Source organism: Bidens hawaiensis, unplaced genomic scaffold, assembly GCF_021521415.1.
Source record: "Bidens hawaiensis isolate Kalapana, Puna unplaced genomic scaffold, B.hawaiensis_p1.1 tig00002153_1, whole genome shotgun sequence".
Classification (NCBI taxonomy): Eukaryota; Viridiplantae; Streptophyta; class Magnoliopsida; order Asterales; family Asteraceae; genus Bidens; species Bidens hawaiensis.
The window spans coordinates 1246154-1264098 of record NW_027491115.1 but is presented as its reverse complement, the minus strand read 5'-3'; the positions used below and the strand labels follow the sequence as shown (position 1 = coordinate 1264098).

General features: G+C 41.8%; 1 protein-coding gene across 1 annotated transcript; it reads right to left on the bottom strand.

Moving 5' to 3' along the window:
- Positions 1 to 8520: 8520 nt before the first annotated feature.
- LOC143608321 (uncharacterized) lies at positions 8521 to 9600 on the bottom strand. The gene is made up of 3 exons (XM_077083382.1): positions 9302 to 9600; positions 8694 to 8905; positions 8521 to 8630 (listed from the first exon to the last, which is right to left on the bottom strand). The coding sequence occupies exons 1-3, from the start codon at positions 9598 to 9600 to the stop codon at positions 8521 to 8523; spliced, it is 621 nt and encodes a 206-aa protein (XP_076939497.1).
- Between the last annotated feature and the right edge of the window lie 8345 nt (positions 9601 to 17945).

Sequence of the window (17945 nt, the reverse complement as noted above, 5' to 3'; positions counted from 1 at the left end):
TTAGGATTTTCATTTTAAATTTAAAGCTTAGTTGTGAGGGTTATTGTTATAGGGTTATCCAACGCACATCAGAGGTGCTTGGGAAGGGTGCGTACAAATTGAATAAATTAGACGTGCTATTCCCAGGACTTGGAACGTTGCACAATTGAGAAAGTGCTATATCTAAGCTACGTAATTCTCTTTTAGGCCTGCGTGCCTCTACATTGGCCTGCGTGCCTTGTTTAAATTCGGTCTGCGTACCAAATTTTGTTTCAAAATAATAATTAATGCAAATACAGTTATGCATAGTTATCCGTTTTTTAAACTTTCAGAATGTTAATTCTTGTACAGATAGGCCTGCGTCCAATATATATCCTAATCTTATATTTTGGATACATGACGGATTTAGCTCACACACATTTATATTGTACTCATACAAGACAAAATGTAAAATCCATGTTATATATACATTCAAAAAAGGGATTACAGGAACAAGAAAAAAATATATATACAAAAAAAAAAACTATTTTTCACGAAGATAGTCCCGGAACTGGCAAACGCTATCCGCTGCCTCAGCAAAACTTTAGATATATACATTCGATATCACTCTTGACTTCTTCTGCCTTAGAAAGCTCAGCTTCTCGTGCCCGGGTTAGAGCACGTGCAGCCTCGAGTGCAGCATTTTGTCGTCGACACGCCTCCTCCCAATCCTTGGCAGCAGCAGCTTGCCGTGCCCTCTCTTGTTCAAGAGCCCGTTCAGAATCTCTCAACTTTCACCTATCGGTGGAAGCTGCGAGACGATATTTTTCTCTTTCTGCCCGGAGCTCTTTCAACGGGTTCTCCTGAGAACCCCAGTTCCGCCCCATGAAGTTCCAGTCCCGGTATATCTCCTGGGTTGTGGAAACCAGGTTGGCCAAATGATATATATACGAATTGCCAACAGATACCCGGGTCCCGGTATAATTGATCCTTCTCAGTAGCAGCAGCACGAAGATCACTGATAACTTCCTCCTGAGATGCAAGGCGAGCTTCGATTTCACTCTTGGCTTCTTCTGCCTTAGCAAGCTCAGTTTCCCATGCCCGGGTCAGAGCGCGTGCAGCCTCGAGTGTAGCATTTTTTCATCGGCACGCCTCCTCCTAATCCTTGGCAGCAGCAGCTTGCCGCGCCCTCTCTTGTTCAAGAGCCCGTTCAGAATCTCTCAACTTCCACCTATCGGTGGAAGCTGCGAGACGATATTTTTCTCTTTCTGCCCGGAGCTCTTCCAACAGGTTCTCCTGAGAACCCCAATTCCGCCCCATGAAGTTCCGCTGGTACTCGTGCTCCGCAGGAGGCACGCCCTTATGAAGGAAATTAAAACACACTTCCCCGTCAGAAAACCGCAAGGAAGGAGCTAGATTCCATTCAGGGACGTATCGAGCGACACCACCCTGCAAAACACGAGCCCCCTCTTCCCTCTCGGACTCATAAGGAGGCGGAGGAGGTACCACCACCCACTCGGCAGGTTCTTCAGCTTCATGAGCAGGTGGCGAAGGCGCCAGCTCCAACCCCTGGACACCAGCGGAGGTTGAATCCTCCTTATCCTGCCCCTTACCCGCAACAGGCCGCCGACTAAGGTCACCGTTAGGGGGTGGAGAGTCCAGGAGGATAACAGGGGTTGCACAAGAATAAAACAACCAAGTAAGCAACCAAAGAATAAACACAGGTCCATAAATATGAGATACCTTTTGCGTGGACCACAACGCGGTCACTAAGGCAGACCTTCTTCACCTTCGGTGGAGGGGGAGGAAGACCCACTTCCTGCTGTCCGTCAGCCACCTCCAACGGAGTATGGCCGGACGATGTCTCCTTCCTCTTGCGACCAAAGGCTGTATCATAAAACATATTCAGCAATTGGCAATAATACACAGGGAACTATCCGTGGTCATATCAAAGTTAAGTTACCTGTCGCAAACATACCCTCGGAGACTACAGGCTCCGGACGGGTTCGATTAGGAAACAAAAAATTATCTCTGGTCCTGTCAAGGATGGGGAGCTCTTTCTGGTCACGGGCAGCAATGTGCATGAGCCCAGGCAAACCCGCCATAAGAACAGACAAGAGAAGACCTTCAGCTGCATAATAAACCAAATTTAGAAACCAGAATAAACTCAGAAAGTACAATAAGGCTACTTACATCCATCCGGCTTCCGGAAATATGGCACATCGTCCGGATAAGGCCACAGGCGACTCATCCCAGCTCTCACAAGAGTAGATTTAGGGATGGGGCGCATAGGAGTAGGTGTATGGGTCAATTTTTTATACCATCCATGCCTCCCCGGATGCTCAACAAACGGCAAGACAAGTGAAGGCTGATCCATCGGATGCCAATACATGGGCGACGGGATCACGTCCTCCCGTATCCAGAAAAATTTTCTAGCCCACTGTGGGTCGAGAGGCGTGTCCACAGAAATAGCCTTCTGGTCAGTCGGAAGGCAAATGTAGCGGCCTCCTCTACCATGCAGGTGATAGAACACACCGAACTTGTCAATAGTAGGCACAATGCCATGCGCCCGGCAACAAAACTCAAAGTGATGCATGCGCATCACCGCCGAAGCATGAAGCATGGAAATATGAATCATATTCCCAGTTATCAGCTTAGCCAGAAACCGGGTAATCGAAAATCGGAGATTCCCGGTGCTGAAATACTCGGCGAACACGACCATTTTCCCTGTCGGAGAATGGCTCGCCGTCGAACCAGGAGCCGTAAATTCCGGCTCCCATTCGGGAGCTATGCCGTAAGCATTGACGACGTCTTCAAAGCCCTTGACGTCCCAGTCAATGGTTACAGAGTCGATGGTCTGATAATCAGGCCTCATCGATGTCATATGTTCGGCTAAAAATCTACTACACCGAGCTATGGTCGCTGGAGTAGAAGATGAAGAAGACTTTCTGGTTAGAAGAGAGAATACCTCAAGAATTCCGATGAAGTTATCTTCGATTGTTCAAATACAAAGTGAGGAGAAACAGACGGATATATATAGAAGCAACATTAAATGCGTGAAATAATGTGAAACAGCTGTTCACCAATCAAATCGTGCCACGTCAGGCGGGAAAATCAGAGGTCAAAAACTTTAAAATCCCTAGGTACGGCTGACGCCAGCCTGCGGACCTTTTTCAGTGCTGTGCAGACCTGTCACTCCTGTCCAAATTCAGATATAATCGGCTGATACCACCGGCCAGACCTTTTTCGGTGCTGTGCAGACTTGTTACATCTGTCAGAATCCAGATATAATCGGCGAACTACTAGTTCTACAATAACTAGACAAGCTAAATGTTTTGGCTGACACGTCAGGCGTCATTGGAATACAAGTTAAAAGACAAAGACAAGTTATAATAGTAGGCGGAAGGATCACCAACAAGGTAGTCACCCACGACCGATACAACCCATCAAACAAAGTCGGAAGATAAAGACGATACAATTCAACACAATAGAAGAAAAAAAAATATAGTTTCATTTCATTTACAATATTTACAGGAAGAAAGGAAAGACAACATTACAAATTATTCCTAGTCTTCCTTGGGGGCTTCCTTGACTTCGGCTTCTGCGATCAACCGGTTCACGTGAAGACGTAGCTCCCCAACAGCGGTAGGCTCGCGACGGTTCTCCTCAATATACTTTAGGATGTCAAAGGAAAGGTTATCAAAAGAATCCATCCGTGCCTCATATTCCTTTTGACAATCCTGGCCGTGAAGCTCGAACTCGGAGGGCGGACGTCCCTCGCAAACCATGGAGTAACCCTCCGCAAAACCAGCCTAGCGGCCTACCCACGAAGAGCTGACCAGCAGGTCAGCAAGGCAACCCCCATGCTCAGGATGGAGATGCCAAATTTCATAAGCCAATGCCACTCATCCGAAGCATTGGTGAAGGCCACCTCCAGATCCTCCTTCTCCTTAGGAATAGAAGCAAGGAGATCGTCCTTTCTCTTCACCTCCACCGCAAGCTTCCGGACATCTTCGTCCCGGGCAACGACAAACTTGACTTGAGCGGCCACTCCCTTCTCCAGGCGCTTGTTCTTGTCCTGGGCAGTGAGGAGAGCAGCTTCAGCCTTCCTGGCCTCTGCCAGGGCAGCATCCCTCACCGCTTCAGCTTCATCCATACGCTGAATGGCGCTCTCAAGGTCGCCTTGACCAACCACCCAGCCCTTAAATACCTCACGGCTAGTTGACAACACGTTAGCCAAGTGATAGCTAAGTGATTGAGCCAGACTAGCCTGGGTTTGGGATTGTATCCTATTACACTCAGAGGGCGGGAGACAGTGCTCGAAGAACTCTTGGCACACACGCGGATCAGTAAATAGCGCGTCGGGACCAAGGTTTATGAGGGACAAAAGAAGGGGCCCCCTTGAGTAGAGGACTCCGCCCCTTCACCCGTGGAAGCCGGAGGGGTTACAAATATATCCTTTGGAGTAACAACCTCCGTTTCCACCACTACCTCGGGTGGCGGCAAAAGAAGGTCCTCATGAGGCACAGCCTCACTATCCTTCTGCAAAACCTCCGGAGGCGGAGAAGGCGGACGTACAGCGGACACAACTGCAGATGCGGAAACGAAAGTTACCTTCGGGTGGGCGTACAACTGTCCGGCTCTTGATCCGGTCCTGAAGCCGGGTCAGCTTGATCTTCTTCGGGGGGTGGTTCCTCACCCCCGACTTTGGAAGCCTACCCACTGGCGGGATCATCGGCTTTCCTGGGTGCCTCCCCTACAGCAGGGTCATCAGCACCCATAGATGTGTTCCCATCGGCAGTCTTGGAAATTTCCCTGTCAGCGAGATCCTCATCCACGTCAGCCTCCCCACCAGTGGGTTCATCGGCATCAGAATCCCGGTTCAGGCCGGATACACCGGCCATGTCTGCCCTCTTCCTGCGGCGGGCAATATCTGCAATAGCATGCAACACGCCAGCATAAATTCTCTCTGGAGTACCGGGCGGGGAACCCTCGCTAGTTGAATCCTCACTAGAAGATTCATCAATAGAAGAAAGGACTATCGTCCCATCCGGATGCATAACACTAAGAGGTCGAGGGTTAAGAATGTACACACCTTGAGCCATCGTTGAATCAGTGACCACCGGTTCTATGCGGCCGCGGGTGGGAAAAAGGAAGTTGCCCTTGAAGTGATCAAGGATGGGCTCTTGATACATCTCCAAGGGCATCCTGAAGATATCCCTCACGACGGTGGGGATAAGAACCTCAAATAACGAACACTTCCCTGTAAGGAAAGAAAACAAACTTTTTAAGGAAATGCATTAAAAGCACTAACGGGTGCAGAAGAAGAGAAGCTTACGTCCGTCATCACGGGAGAAGTATGGCTGCTCCGCAGGATATGGCCAAAGGCGGCTCATCCACACTTGAACCAACGCGGACTCAGGAATCAGGCCCATAGGGGTAGGAGTCCGCATCAACTCCTGGAACCACTCCTCACTCTCGGTGTTGGTAGCAGGAAGGGAGAACTTTGCGGTCAGCGAGCGGCGGGTCATGGCCAACGGAATGACGTCCGCATTGACCCACAAAAATTTTTTTTTCCACTCGTGAGCGCTCCTCGGAAGCTCAGTACCTATCGCCCTCCCCTGGACGGCGAAGTTAAACCAGCTGCCGCGGGTCTGAATCTTATAGACCGCGAGAAAGCGATCTACGGTAGGCTCTACTTCCAGAGCCTTGTAGCAGAACTTGAAATGTCGGAGCCTCATTACTCCGAACGGGTGCAACTGGGAGATATGAATCCCAGTTGCAACTAAGAAATCACCAAAAAATGTGGTGATGGGCAACCGGAAGTTACCTGTTGTGAAGGATTCACTGTACAAGGCAATTTTTCCGCAGGTGGCTGATTGGCAGTGGAACCCGGAAAAGGGAGCTCTGGCCCCCACTCCGGCGCTAACCCATATAGGTTAACGATATCTTCAAAGTCGGCGACCTTCCAGTTTATGCAAATATTCTCTACAAGCCCCTTAGTGGAGTCTTTCTTACTTTCCCGACCTTTCTTCGTACCTTTCTTAGTACCAGCCATGGTTGATCAAAACGATAAGTTAGAATGAAGAAGATGAAGAAAGAAGAAGATTAAGAGAAATTTTTGCAAGTAGTTTCAGAAAGTGGAACGCCCCCCCTATACACACTGCAATTAATGCGAAGAAAAAGGGATCCAACTCACGTACTGAAACCATCCAATGGCAAAGCGACACGTTAGGCGGGAACTGAACAAAATAATTTTGAATCAGCTGCCTAAAAACTCGTACACCAACCTCGAGCACCACTCTTGACACGACTCAGACAGGAGACGTCACATTGCAGACACTTAAATAGTACCCCAGTTCAAAAGCAACAGGAATACTAAAGGACTAGTAGTTGCAACCCGCGACAAAAGACAGAAGTCCATAATTCCACCGGCGACATCGACTCTCGGAAACAACAATGGACTGGGGGGCTTATAGAGGGAGGGTAGCAAGGCTACCCACGGATCCCTTATCCGACTCGCGGATCGTCAAAGACTTCCGCATCCCATGGATCCATCAACCAACCCGCGGATCGCCAAAAGACATCCGCACAAGGAATAAGTGGACTGGTAAAGCCATCCACAATCCAAGACACTTCGTGGAACTCCGTCATAACCCGCGGATGGTCACGCGAGCATCCGTGGAAGGAAACCATAAACAAACTCAAGGGACTCATCACACGTATGATCCACCACGTGATATGGAAGAGCAGTTGTAACAAACTACTTCTAGAAGATCCACTCAAAATCTCCTGATACGACATCGGCCAATGGAAAGAAGACACCTGGACACGTAATGGCCATCCCACGACGTGCACAGATAAAGGCTACACCATAAACGGGTCTAGGCTGTCACATCCAATAAACGACCGACACGTGTCCGTTTAGGTAGGGAGGGAATAACGTGATAACGACAACTCCACCAATCACCTTCCTTCCCCCTTCGGCTATAAATACGAAGACCATCTCTTCAAGGTATTGAGATATACTCTTAAGCCTTAAGCAATTACATATTGAGTCCAACTTTACTCCGTTCAAAGTACGATACTTATTCTCACACCGGAGGGTGGTTACGGGAAGACCCCCCACTCTATTCTTCCCGTAACGAGACTCAACGGTGTTTTGTTTTGTAGGCATCAGCTTGGATATGTTCTTAGTACTTCAGTATACTCACATCTTGGGAAATACCCGATCGGACTACCCAGTTTGATCTAGTGTTTCTTCAGGAATAGAAAGCACAATGACACTCATATTGAAAAAAAAACATACAGAGTACGTAAAAAAAACCTTATGGTATGTGATATCTGCCATATAGATGGGATTCCTGCTCCCGGTCATCGTCTACTGGCCCATACATATTTGAACTAACCTAGCCAACATACGAGTTTGAAATACCATTTTTTTAATCCGTACCTCCGCTTAATGGTATGTGTTATGTATGGTTATAAATTTGGGTGTGAAAGCCAGCCACATATTAGCACCAAACAAGAAAACATATCACAAGAGGAAAGGCGTAATCCCATTTGGTGTCACCGGCTCACGGGCGTATCAACAATAAAAATTATTTACTTATTTGTTAACTAATTATTAAACCATATAATTATCTACATACCAACTGCTGTGAAATTGGATCGATAATTGAATCAAGAATAAACGAAATAAAAACTCTATTAACTCGAATCAAATGATTTAACGATTACAGAAAGAATTTACAAGGAATTGATCAAACGAAAAGTGAAACCCTAAACCTAATTTCACCCCCTTTTATAATTGTTCATTATCAGTCATTAACGACGATCTTCCATCTTGACAATAACACCCCCTGAAGTTTTGTTCACTTAACACTCTGCATCCAAAAACTATAATTACGATGAGCACTTGGCATTTATGCTATGAGTATCTAATAATATCCACATTAACATCAAGGTAACATATGTTTAGAAGATCTAAACAAGATTGAAAATTTGAACCTGGTAGAACTTTAGTGAACACATCAGCACCATTCTCTAAAGTGTCCACCTCTTGAATTATCACCTATTTAGCTTTTACAATATCTCTAATGAAGTGAAGCTTAACATTTATATGTTTAGTTCTTTCATGATATATAGCATTTCTGGTCAACAAAACAACACCCTGATTATCACAAAATACCTCATGAATGACCAAAATGCCCCTTAGTTCATAAATGAAACCTTTAAGTCAAATTGCTTTTTATAGCTTTAGTAAGTGTAACATACTTTGTTGTAGAGATGCCTTCCAACTAACCAATGATTCCCAGACTTTGAATGTATATTCAGTTATTAATCTGCCTTTATCAAAGTCTTTGGTAAAGTCAGCCAATGCAATCACCACAAGATTCTTTTCCAAAGGTCACCCTAACCTCCTTAGTAACTTTAAGATACCAAAGTAAGTATCCACTTTACCGCATCCCAGTGAGGCTTACCAAGATTAGAAACATACCTACTAACAAGACTCACTACATAGCCTATGTCAGGCCTTGTGTAGACCATAAGGTACACAAGCTACCCATCACCTTGGCATATGGAATCTTGTCCATATTCTTCTGATATAGGAGAACCCATATCATATAATTTGAAATGTTGTCCCAACGGTGTACCCACATACTTGCTATCTTTCATTACATAGTTATATAATACCTTTTTAATATAAGTTGTATTAGTAAAATACAACAAACCTTGAGCTTTATCTCTGTTAATCCCCATACCCAAGATCTTCTTTGCTTCACCAAGCTTCTTCATATCAAATTCTTTCTTCAACAGTTCTTTTGTTTTTTGAATAATATGCTTGTCTTGACATGCCACCAACATGTCATCTACATATAACAATAGATACACATATTTGTCCTTCTCACGCTCTTTGAAATACACACAACTATCATACTTGCTTCTGTTTAAACCACAAGATATCATATACACATCAAACCTTAGGTACCACTGCCTTGGGGACTGTTTTAGCCCATATAGTGACCTTAACAATTAGCACATTTTACCATTTTCCCCTTCAACCTCAAAACCCCGAGGTTGATTCATATAGACCTTTTCTTCCAAGTTACCATGAAGAAAAGTTGTTTTAACATATATCTGCTCTAGTTCAAACCCTTTTGAAGCAGTTAATGCAAGTATCACCCTTATACATGTGTGTCGTGCCATTGGAGAGAAGATTTCACTATAATCCACACCATATCTCTGTGTGAATCCTTTAGCCACCAATCTAGCCTTATATCTAGGTTTCTCACCAGCTAAGCCTTCCTTTATCTTTTATATCCATTTGCAGGACACTAACTTGTGATCCCTGGGCTTATCAACAATTTTGCAGGTCTGATTCTTATACAAAGAATCCATTTCTTCTTGCATAGATTGAATCCATTTTTCTTTATCAATTGAATTTGCAGCTTTACTATAAGATAAAGGCTCAACATAACGTTCTTGTTTTACAATATTAAACATAAATGCTGATATATCATCAACATTCCTAAATCTTGTAGGAGGAATTAATTGTCTTCTTGTTCTATCTCTTGTTAGCCGATAATCATTTTTATTAACGTGTCTTAATTCTTGTCCACTCGTTTTCCCTTTATTCATTATGTCTATTCATTTTCCCTTTATTTATTGTATGTTGTTTTGTATCTGTGTATATATAGATGTAAACCTCCATATTGTGAGGCATTCCAATTCAATCTATCCACATGGTATAGAGCCAGTCTATCTTCCTCACTTTCTTCTCCCGTATTTCCCCCCTCCCCTTCGACTTCCTTTCAGTTTCATCTTGTCCATGGCCTCCTCTTCTGGCCCTAATATTTCTGCACCTATGAACTCCATCATGCACATGATAGCCTAAAACTCACTCCCACAAATTACCTCTATTGGGAAAACCAAATGCTTCCGGTGTTCAATGTGCAAAATCTGAGTGCATATATTAATGGTTCTGATCCACCCTCTGCTGAGATCATTGATGGTGATAAATGCACCCCCAACCCTGAATATCTTTTGTGGCAGATTGATGATCAAAAAGCTGTTATGCTTATAAATCCGAAGAAGTTTTAGGGGAAGTTAGTGTTCTGTTGATCGGATTAAGAACTTGCGCGATCATTGGTCTCCCCACAGCATATTCTATCTAGCAGGCACTTGAGCAGGCCTTTAATAATACATCTTTTGATTGGATTCACAACCTGCGGGATCAATTGCGTCTAATTTCGAAGGGTACCTCTACCGTGGCCGACTTTGGTCGCCGGTTCAAGCACATCCTGGACCAACTTACTACCGCCGGTCAACCCGTTGAAGATGCTTAGAAATCACACCTGTTTCTCCATGGTCTAGGCCCTGGATTTGAGATGTTTTCCATTGCCACTAGCACCGTCAAGCCCCTGCCATCTCTTCCTGATATCATAACGCAGGCCGAATCATATGAACAGTTCCATTCGTCAATTCATGGTACCGGTTCCCCTCCAGTTGCTTTTAATGCTAATCGGGGACATGGTAATTGCAGTGGAGGTCGTGGTGTCAGGACTGTGAGTCAGGTGAAACCTTAGAAAGGTTGACAAGAAGACACAAACTCAATAACCCAAAGGCCTATTGAATATCCCGACGGAATTAGGATACTCAACGGATGGGAACAAAGGTGTGATATAGCAAACACGAAACAATAAATGACAGTCAATAAGAACACATTCAAAGACAAAGATTCACTGTATTTAATACATCATTCAATGAAACAGTGAAAGGAATGTCTAGGGTTTCGTGACGGCAGCGGCGGTACGAGGAAACTGTCACACCCTGACTAGCACAATGCGGAAGCGTAAAACGGGAATGTAACAGATACCTCTGATATCAACACATTGTTTATAAAGAAACATTACAAACTAATTTACAATATATTACATTACTTCGTTCTATCATTGTTTTACAGTCTAGGCGATACGAACAAAACTAGTTCGTTAACTAAACGTTCTTACTACTAACACCCTTGCTTCTATTCACATAGCATCTACCACACACTTCAGGCAAGTAACAGATCACCAAATTACTCCGATTTAGGTACACCTGAAAAGCAGTTTAAAACGGGTCAACTACTAGAGTTGGTGAGTTTCACGAGTTTCAAGAAATCAGTAATGAGTATTCCACAAGTCAGCACTTGTAATCATGAGATAAGTATGTATGTATGTAAATGATGTATGTGATGTAATTATGCTAAGCTACAGTGAAGCCTGGACTGTTCGTGTTGCGTGCCTCCATTTCCCACGCTCAATCAACCACTATAGCCCCTTTCCGCCCACAACATGCCCCGGTAGCTATGTCTAACACTACATAGTTGGTTCGTAAAAATTATGGTCAGGTGCAAACGGTTTTGGTGTCTCGGAAAACCGTGCCGGCTCCGTTTGGGTTTGTCAAAACAATAGTACTATTCACAAGCCACCGGCTCGAAGTTAATCACTGTGATCGTGGGGACTTTCGTGTGTTAGCACTTAGATAATTCACATCATCACATGTTTCAGATAAGTAATAGATTATAAGCAAACATGCTTTTCACCCCAAAAGTTCGTAAAACAGTTTAAGAGTGGGGTCATGAAACTCACGGTTTAGTAGATATTCGGTACTGTATCGGTTCGTGGTTTGTTCGGTCCGCTATCAGTAGTTCCTATAATCAATATTATAATAATATTAATACTTTAATATTATTATAATCTCAATACTAAACTGGGCTGTATAACTAATCTGGGTATAGTTGGAATGCCCAGAGAGTGGCAATAAGCTTAGGTTGTGATGTTCAATGTCTAATACTCAAAATCGAACTTGGCTCAGATTCCCATTTTCCCAGCTGGGCCAAGTTACTCGTTTACGTGTTCAGAAGAAAGTTATGGGGAAATAAGCTTGAGTAATTGTATTGGTTAACAAAATGATTAAGTTATAAAGAAGAATCACCTATCAGGGTCTCGGATTAGCCACGGGGCCCGTTTCCGTTTATTCAGTTTGATTTGAGAAGAAACGCGCACAATCCACCCGGATTGTCCTGGTTTCTCATAGAAAAGTTCATTTTTACTTAATTAGTCCAAAAATATGATTTTTGATCACTCTTGGTGTTTTGATTTTCCCGCAGGTTCACTAGTCGTGAATTTTCCGGTTGTTATAAAAACTGAATTTGTTTAATATTCAGATTAGCATAATTAATTAACCGTTAATCATTAAATTATGAAAATTTAACTACTTATCAATTAAAATATGTAGATTTTTATAAAAATATTTCTGGAATTTATTTAATGATTTATTAATTTATAAAAATTCATTTTATCAGCTATATTTCGCCTGAAAATCGTATGCTAGGTATGCTTGATGAGTGTCTTCGAGCATACTTTACTTAGAATATCTTCAGTGAAGATATTCTCCTCCAGCAAGCTTCATTCCTCTTGACCAATCCTTGCTTTGCACGAACTAGTTCATCGAGCAAGCTCATTCTTCTTGATGTCTTCAGTCTTGTCCTTAGACTTATTGAACAATCTTTAGCATGCTCGGATCTAAATCTTGCTCGGGGAACTGAACTATGCTCGTAGTCCTTGCTTTGAAAACATGACATCTTCTTATTGCATCCATGCTTGTCCCCATGTGCTCGACCATCCTGTTCTCGTAACACTTTGTTGAAACTTGTATGATCAAGCTGTTTGCTCGATTGGCAATCCATGCTCGATAGAAGAATACTCTTGCTCGTTGAAGTGTAGCTTGCTCGAAGCCTTAACACTTAGAATAATCAACCACAAATGGTTCCGAAGACCTTACTCGAGGTAGTAAAACCATGCTCGATAGTCTAGGCTTGCTCGAAGTCCATACTTAGCAGTTTCCTGAGGAGGTTGAGAATATTTCAATCTTCCTTATAAAAAATCCGACCCAACAATCTCTCCCTAGATTAGAATAAGCTCAGATGCACCAAAACACACCTGCATAGAGTTACACATGTATCAGATATCAAGGATAAATTATTTATGAACAAGACATTTCATTACATAAATAGGAATTCTGCCTCTTGGGCATTACACATCATTTTTTACATTTCAAAATACAACTGAAACAAAAATTACAAAGATAAACAGAATTAAATTAATCATCATTGAGTATCTATTCTGCTATCTCCTCCTCCTGCTCCTTGTGTCAGCTTTTTCTTTCCTTAGAATGACAAGGGCGGCCTTTTGTTTGATCATGTTTAGTTCTACAGCATCTTGTGATTTGAGGGGAAACTCTGCATCTACTATATCCTGAAGATCTTGAGGATGCATGAATTGGAGGTCGTTGTCATACAAGTTTACGACAATTGTTATTCCCAATTTATTCCTCAAGGATACTGAGTCATTGTGCTTGTTTTAAGTGATATAAGTGATATTTTGATTTTACTGCACAACTGAATTTGGTTCAAGCATCTCCTGCCTCATTGCTAAGCACTCCTTTAAAGTCTTTCTTTTACCATGTGAGCTGCTTGCTTGGGTTTTCCTTTTGTTGGTATCAAACAGAGAGAGTTCAAGAGTGTGAACTTCATTGACCCTTTTTCTCCTTCTCTCCTTCTCAACTTGGCTGTATATTATTATTTTCTTTTGATTTAGGAATGGAAACCCTCTCTTTGATTGTTCCTTAATGAATTTTGAGAGGTCATTCCTTTGTTGTCCAGATGGCTGGCTTTTGATTTGATTGTAATATTGTTTCAATTTAGCCATCTTTGTCAGTTGTTCTTTACTAAAATTTCCCAAATCATCCCTGAAAATGATTAGAGTTTCTTCTTGATCTTCAGTGATCACCATTAAGGTCTTGGATCTTTTATCAAAGTAGAGATGTGTGGGCAGATTTAAGTTCCTTGGTTGCTCAGGCCTCACAATCTTAGACCTTAAGGGTGTTCTACTTGTCCTTCCTTACTGAGTCTTCTTTGTTTTGTGAAGACCTTCCTCTACATACCATCTCTTTATAGTTTCATCAGTTTGAGTCATCAGTCTTCCTATATTAATACCTTTCTTGTGTAACGCACTCATCATCTCAGCCCTTACTAACTCTTCCATTCTTCTCTTGTCCTCCTGCAATTTTCTCTCAGTCTCCATGTATAATCTTTGTTCTCTGTGGTATATGTCCAGGAGTTGGGAATGAGGCATTTTGTCAAACTCCTCCTCAGTCATGCCTTTGTTCATTAATATGCCTTTTAAAGTCTGGACTCTGTTTGGGTCTTTGAACCACTCTCTGGCTTCAGCTTCCTTCCTTTCAGTTTCCACCCTCTCCTTCTCCATCTGCTCCTTCAACTTCTTTACTCTTTCAAGATCAGCATAACTCTTTTTACTTTTGTGAGTGTCTTTAACATTTTGCACTTTTCTTTTCAATTCTTCCAGGGAAAGCTTGATCAATGAGTTGTATTCAAATCCATGGACTTGCAAAAATTGGATATCTTTAGGCTTAACCTTTACAGACTCATACTCAGCATCATCACTTGTTCTCTTTCTTTTGTTTGTCTTTTCAACAAAATTAGCAATGTCATCCATAAGAGCTCTCTTGTATATTTTTTCAATAGCATCAAATGATTTCAAGTTTAGAAATGCAGGCTTGTGACCACCCTTTATTAGAAATTCTCTTTTTGATTTCCTCTTCTTCCATCCTTCAGCTTCTTTGGCAATTTCTTCTTTTGATAATCTTTGGAGATATTTCAAGTCATAGTCAAGACTTATCAAATAAGCTTTATCTTGATTCTCCTTCTCAACATCTTTCGATCCTTCTTCATCCTCATTTTCATCAAACTGTTCATCCAGATTGTGAAGTGCCCCAATTATTGGTTCTTCAATTTCAGGTTCAGGAGACTTGAATATAAACTTGGATTTTGTCAGTCTTCTTTTATAAACAAATTTTTGTCTTTTATCCTTAGGAGGTTCCATTTCAGTTGTCTCCTTCCTTTTTACTCCACCCTCAGCTTCAGTTTCGGGTTTTGTTGGCTTAGTGATGATTGGTTCTTCGTTTACAGTCTTCTGCACTTCATCGCCAACAGTCTCTGTGATTATAGGTTTATCCGTGTGAGTTTTAGGTTCTTCATTAAAGATCTCTTCAACCACAAGTTCTTTTACAGAAATGTCATCATTCTCTTTAGTGACTTCATTAATGACAGGCTCAGTGGTCTCAACTAGTTCTTCAACCACTGGTTCTTTTTGCATTTTACTGCTTAGTTCGATGAAGTCTTTTGGGCCTTCTTGCCAGCTGACATAATCTCACGATGATGCCCTTCTGGTTAGTTTAGAATGTTTGTTAGGGTTCTCATAATTACTAACTTCACCATGGTGCTTGCGGATACTTCAATTGTCTCATCCTGTTCTTGATTTACTGTACCCAAGCTGAGCTCTTGTTCCTTAGGTGTTTCTGGTTCAGGTTCTTCATTTTCAGGCTCAGATATGATTGGCTCAGATGGTGTGGGTTCATGTTCAGTTTGCACAGGCTCAATTACCAATGGCTCAGTTTGTACAGGCTCTTGTTCATCATCATTATGTTTTGCTTTCAGAGCCTCCAGTGTAGCTTTAATAGCATCATCTACCTCCTTCCTCATTCTTACATCTTCTGCTTCTTTCTCCTTCATTTTAATCAGTTCTTAAAGCACTTCTTGAGGAATTTCATCATCTTCTTCTTGAGCCTTTTGATTTATTGAATCCAAATCTTCATTCATGAGTCTTATGACTGTTTTGACTTATTCAACTTCAGCCATGTCTGGATCAATGACATTGTCTTTTAAAAGTATGTTATTGATGGTTGGGTAAAAGTTAGTTATTATTATATATTAATTAGTTATATTTAGGTAAATAAATGAATGAACATTGGTACTTCAAGTATTGTTTACGTGTTTCAGGACATTGGAGGCTATGGAGCTTAACAAGGATATTTACAAGCTTGGAACGAAGATAGAGAAGTGAGAGATTGGACGTGCACGCTACAAGGCATTCAAGAAAATAAAAATGAAAATATGAAGTTTTACATCTTCGCGATACGCGAAGATGCAAAGAAGGGCAGCTTCGCGATACGCGAAGCTGCAGAATCTGGAACCGACTATTTTGTCCTTCGCGATACGCGAAGAAGCATGCCTGGACATCTTCGCGATACACGAAGATGCTTAAGTTGGCCAAAAATTTAGGTTTTGCCTTATATAAACCCTTTAACCTCCCCATTCGGTGAGAGACGACTTCCAGAGGCAAGAAAGGTTGCTTAGGACGATCTTCCATCATTCCAAGGCTTCCGGTTCATCTCGGGTTTGTTTGTTTATTAAGATAAGTGATATAATCGATATGTCAATGCTTGGCTAAGTTCTTTATTCATTCTAGGCTAGGTTTTTGTGTATTTTAACTTCTGACCAGATTCTAATACTTAAGGTTTATTAGCTTGATTGAGTTATTGCTTTGGTCTTGCTTAATTATTGATTGATTATTTAAATAACTTGTGTTTGGGATTATTAACTGATGCATTATTTGTTTGGTTGTGTTCATCAACATTTAGGGTTTGAGCTCTTGTGTCATTGATTAGTTATCATCAAATATTGTTTCTTCATTGGTTTTAATAGACATAAGTTGGTAATTAGGTAAACCGAGTTCAATTGTGTCATCAATTCGGTTAGGGTATCGTTTGACATCACAATCAAACTATTAGGTTTAATAATTACTGCGTAATCAAGGGAATCTGGGATTAAGTTGAATATCACATTAACCGAACCTAGAATGAATGTTATCATTAATATTGTTTGCAAATTTTTTAAGTAATAATTAAGTTTTAATTAAATCTTTCCGCTTGACATCGTCTGTCCGCCGTAGTTAATTAATTAATTTAGTCATATTAAAATTAGCACTTTCCTTGAGTCCCTGTGGAGACGACCTTACTTACCTGTACTAGTTTATAGGTATTTAAGTCTTAATTAATTGTTTTTGAGTAGACCACGACAACCTACGTCAAAATGGCGCCGTTGCTGGGGACTCAACGCGCTTAGTGCTAGTTTAGTTTCGTTTAAATTAGCTTAATTTAGTTTTAGTTTTTTTTATTTCGTTTGATTTTACACGAGGTATTTGTGTGTCTCATGTATGTAGGTAACTCAAGATGACGTGGAGTTGGATTTATGACCCACATGAAGGATATAAGGTTGTGGAGGATGATTATTCGGACAATCCACATTCATATGCTGAACCATCTTCACGAAACCCTCAAAGCTACTACGAGTCAAGTGAATATGATATTGATGGACCTGAGACGCCAACTTTTATCAGCTACCGAGAAGAGGAGGACTACTATTATGATGAGTACCTCCAACCTATATACGAAGAAGTCACTCAATATTATAATCATGGTGGTACTTATCAAAGGAATTATCAGCAAAATCAAGAAGATTCCTCTTGTAACAATGAAGAGTCTATGAAAGACGTTATGGATTTCCTGAAGGAAATGAAGAGAGATCAAGAATCTCAGAATAAGGCTATAAATCAAAGGTTAGAGCTTCAAGAAATGTCTAATGCGGCCCAAGATGAACTGATGAGTCAACTATTAGAAGAAGTAGTCAAAATAAAACGAGAGCGAGAGAAGTTGGCTATTGGTGATGTGGCTGATGATGAGGTGATAAATGAGGATACTATTGATCTTTTAGAGAACGAAGTTGAAGACGATGTTTTAGAGACTCATACCACACCGACTCTATCAATTACTGAAGAGCTATTGAGTGCAGTGGTTGAGTTTGATGATTATGGTGATGTAGAGGGAGAGAGTTCAGATACTTTGGGGCATGAAGTTGAAAGTTTAAACCTGGTTGAAGGCATATCGACCTTTGAAGAGCATGTGATTGAAGTAGCCCAGGTGAATCCCAATTGTTCTCTTATAATAATCACACCAATAAACAAAGTTGGGGGGAATGGTTCAAGTTCAAGGAAAAGAAAGTTGGATTCAATAAACAGAACATG

Coding starts and splice junctions, on each gene's coding strand:
- LOC143608321 (XM_077083382.1), bottom strand. CDS start 9,600: ATGAATAAAGGGAAAACGAGTGGACAAGAATTAAGACACGTTAATAAA. Junction 8,906..9,301: donor GATAAGCCCAGGGATCACAA/GTTAGTGTCCTG, acceptor TGGTTTAAACAG/AAGCAAGTATGATAGTTGTG. Junction 8,631..8,693: donor TAACAGAGATAAAGCTCAAG/GTTTGTTGTATT, acceptor ATGTAATGAAAG/ATAGCAAGTATGTGGGTACA.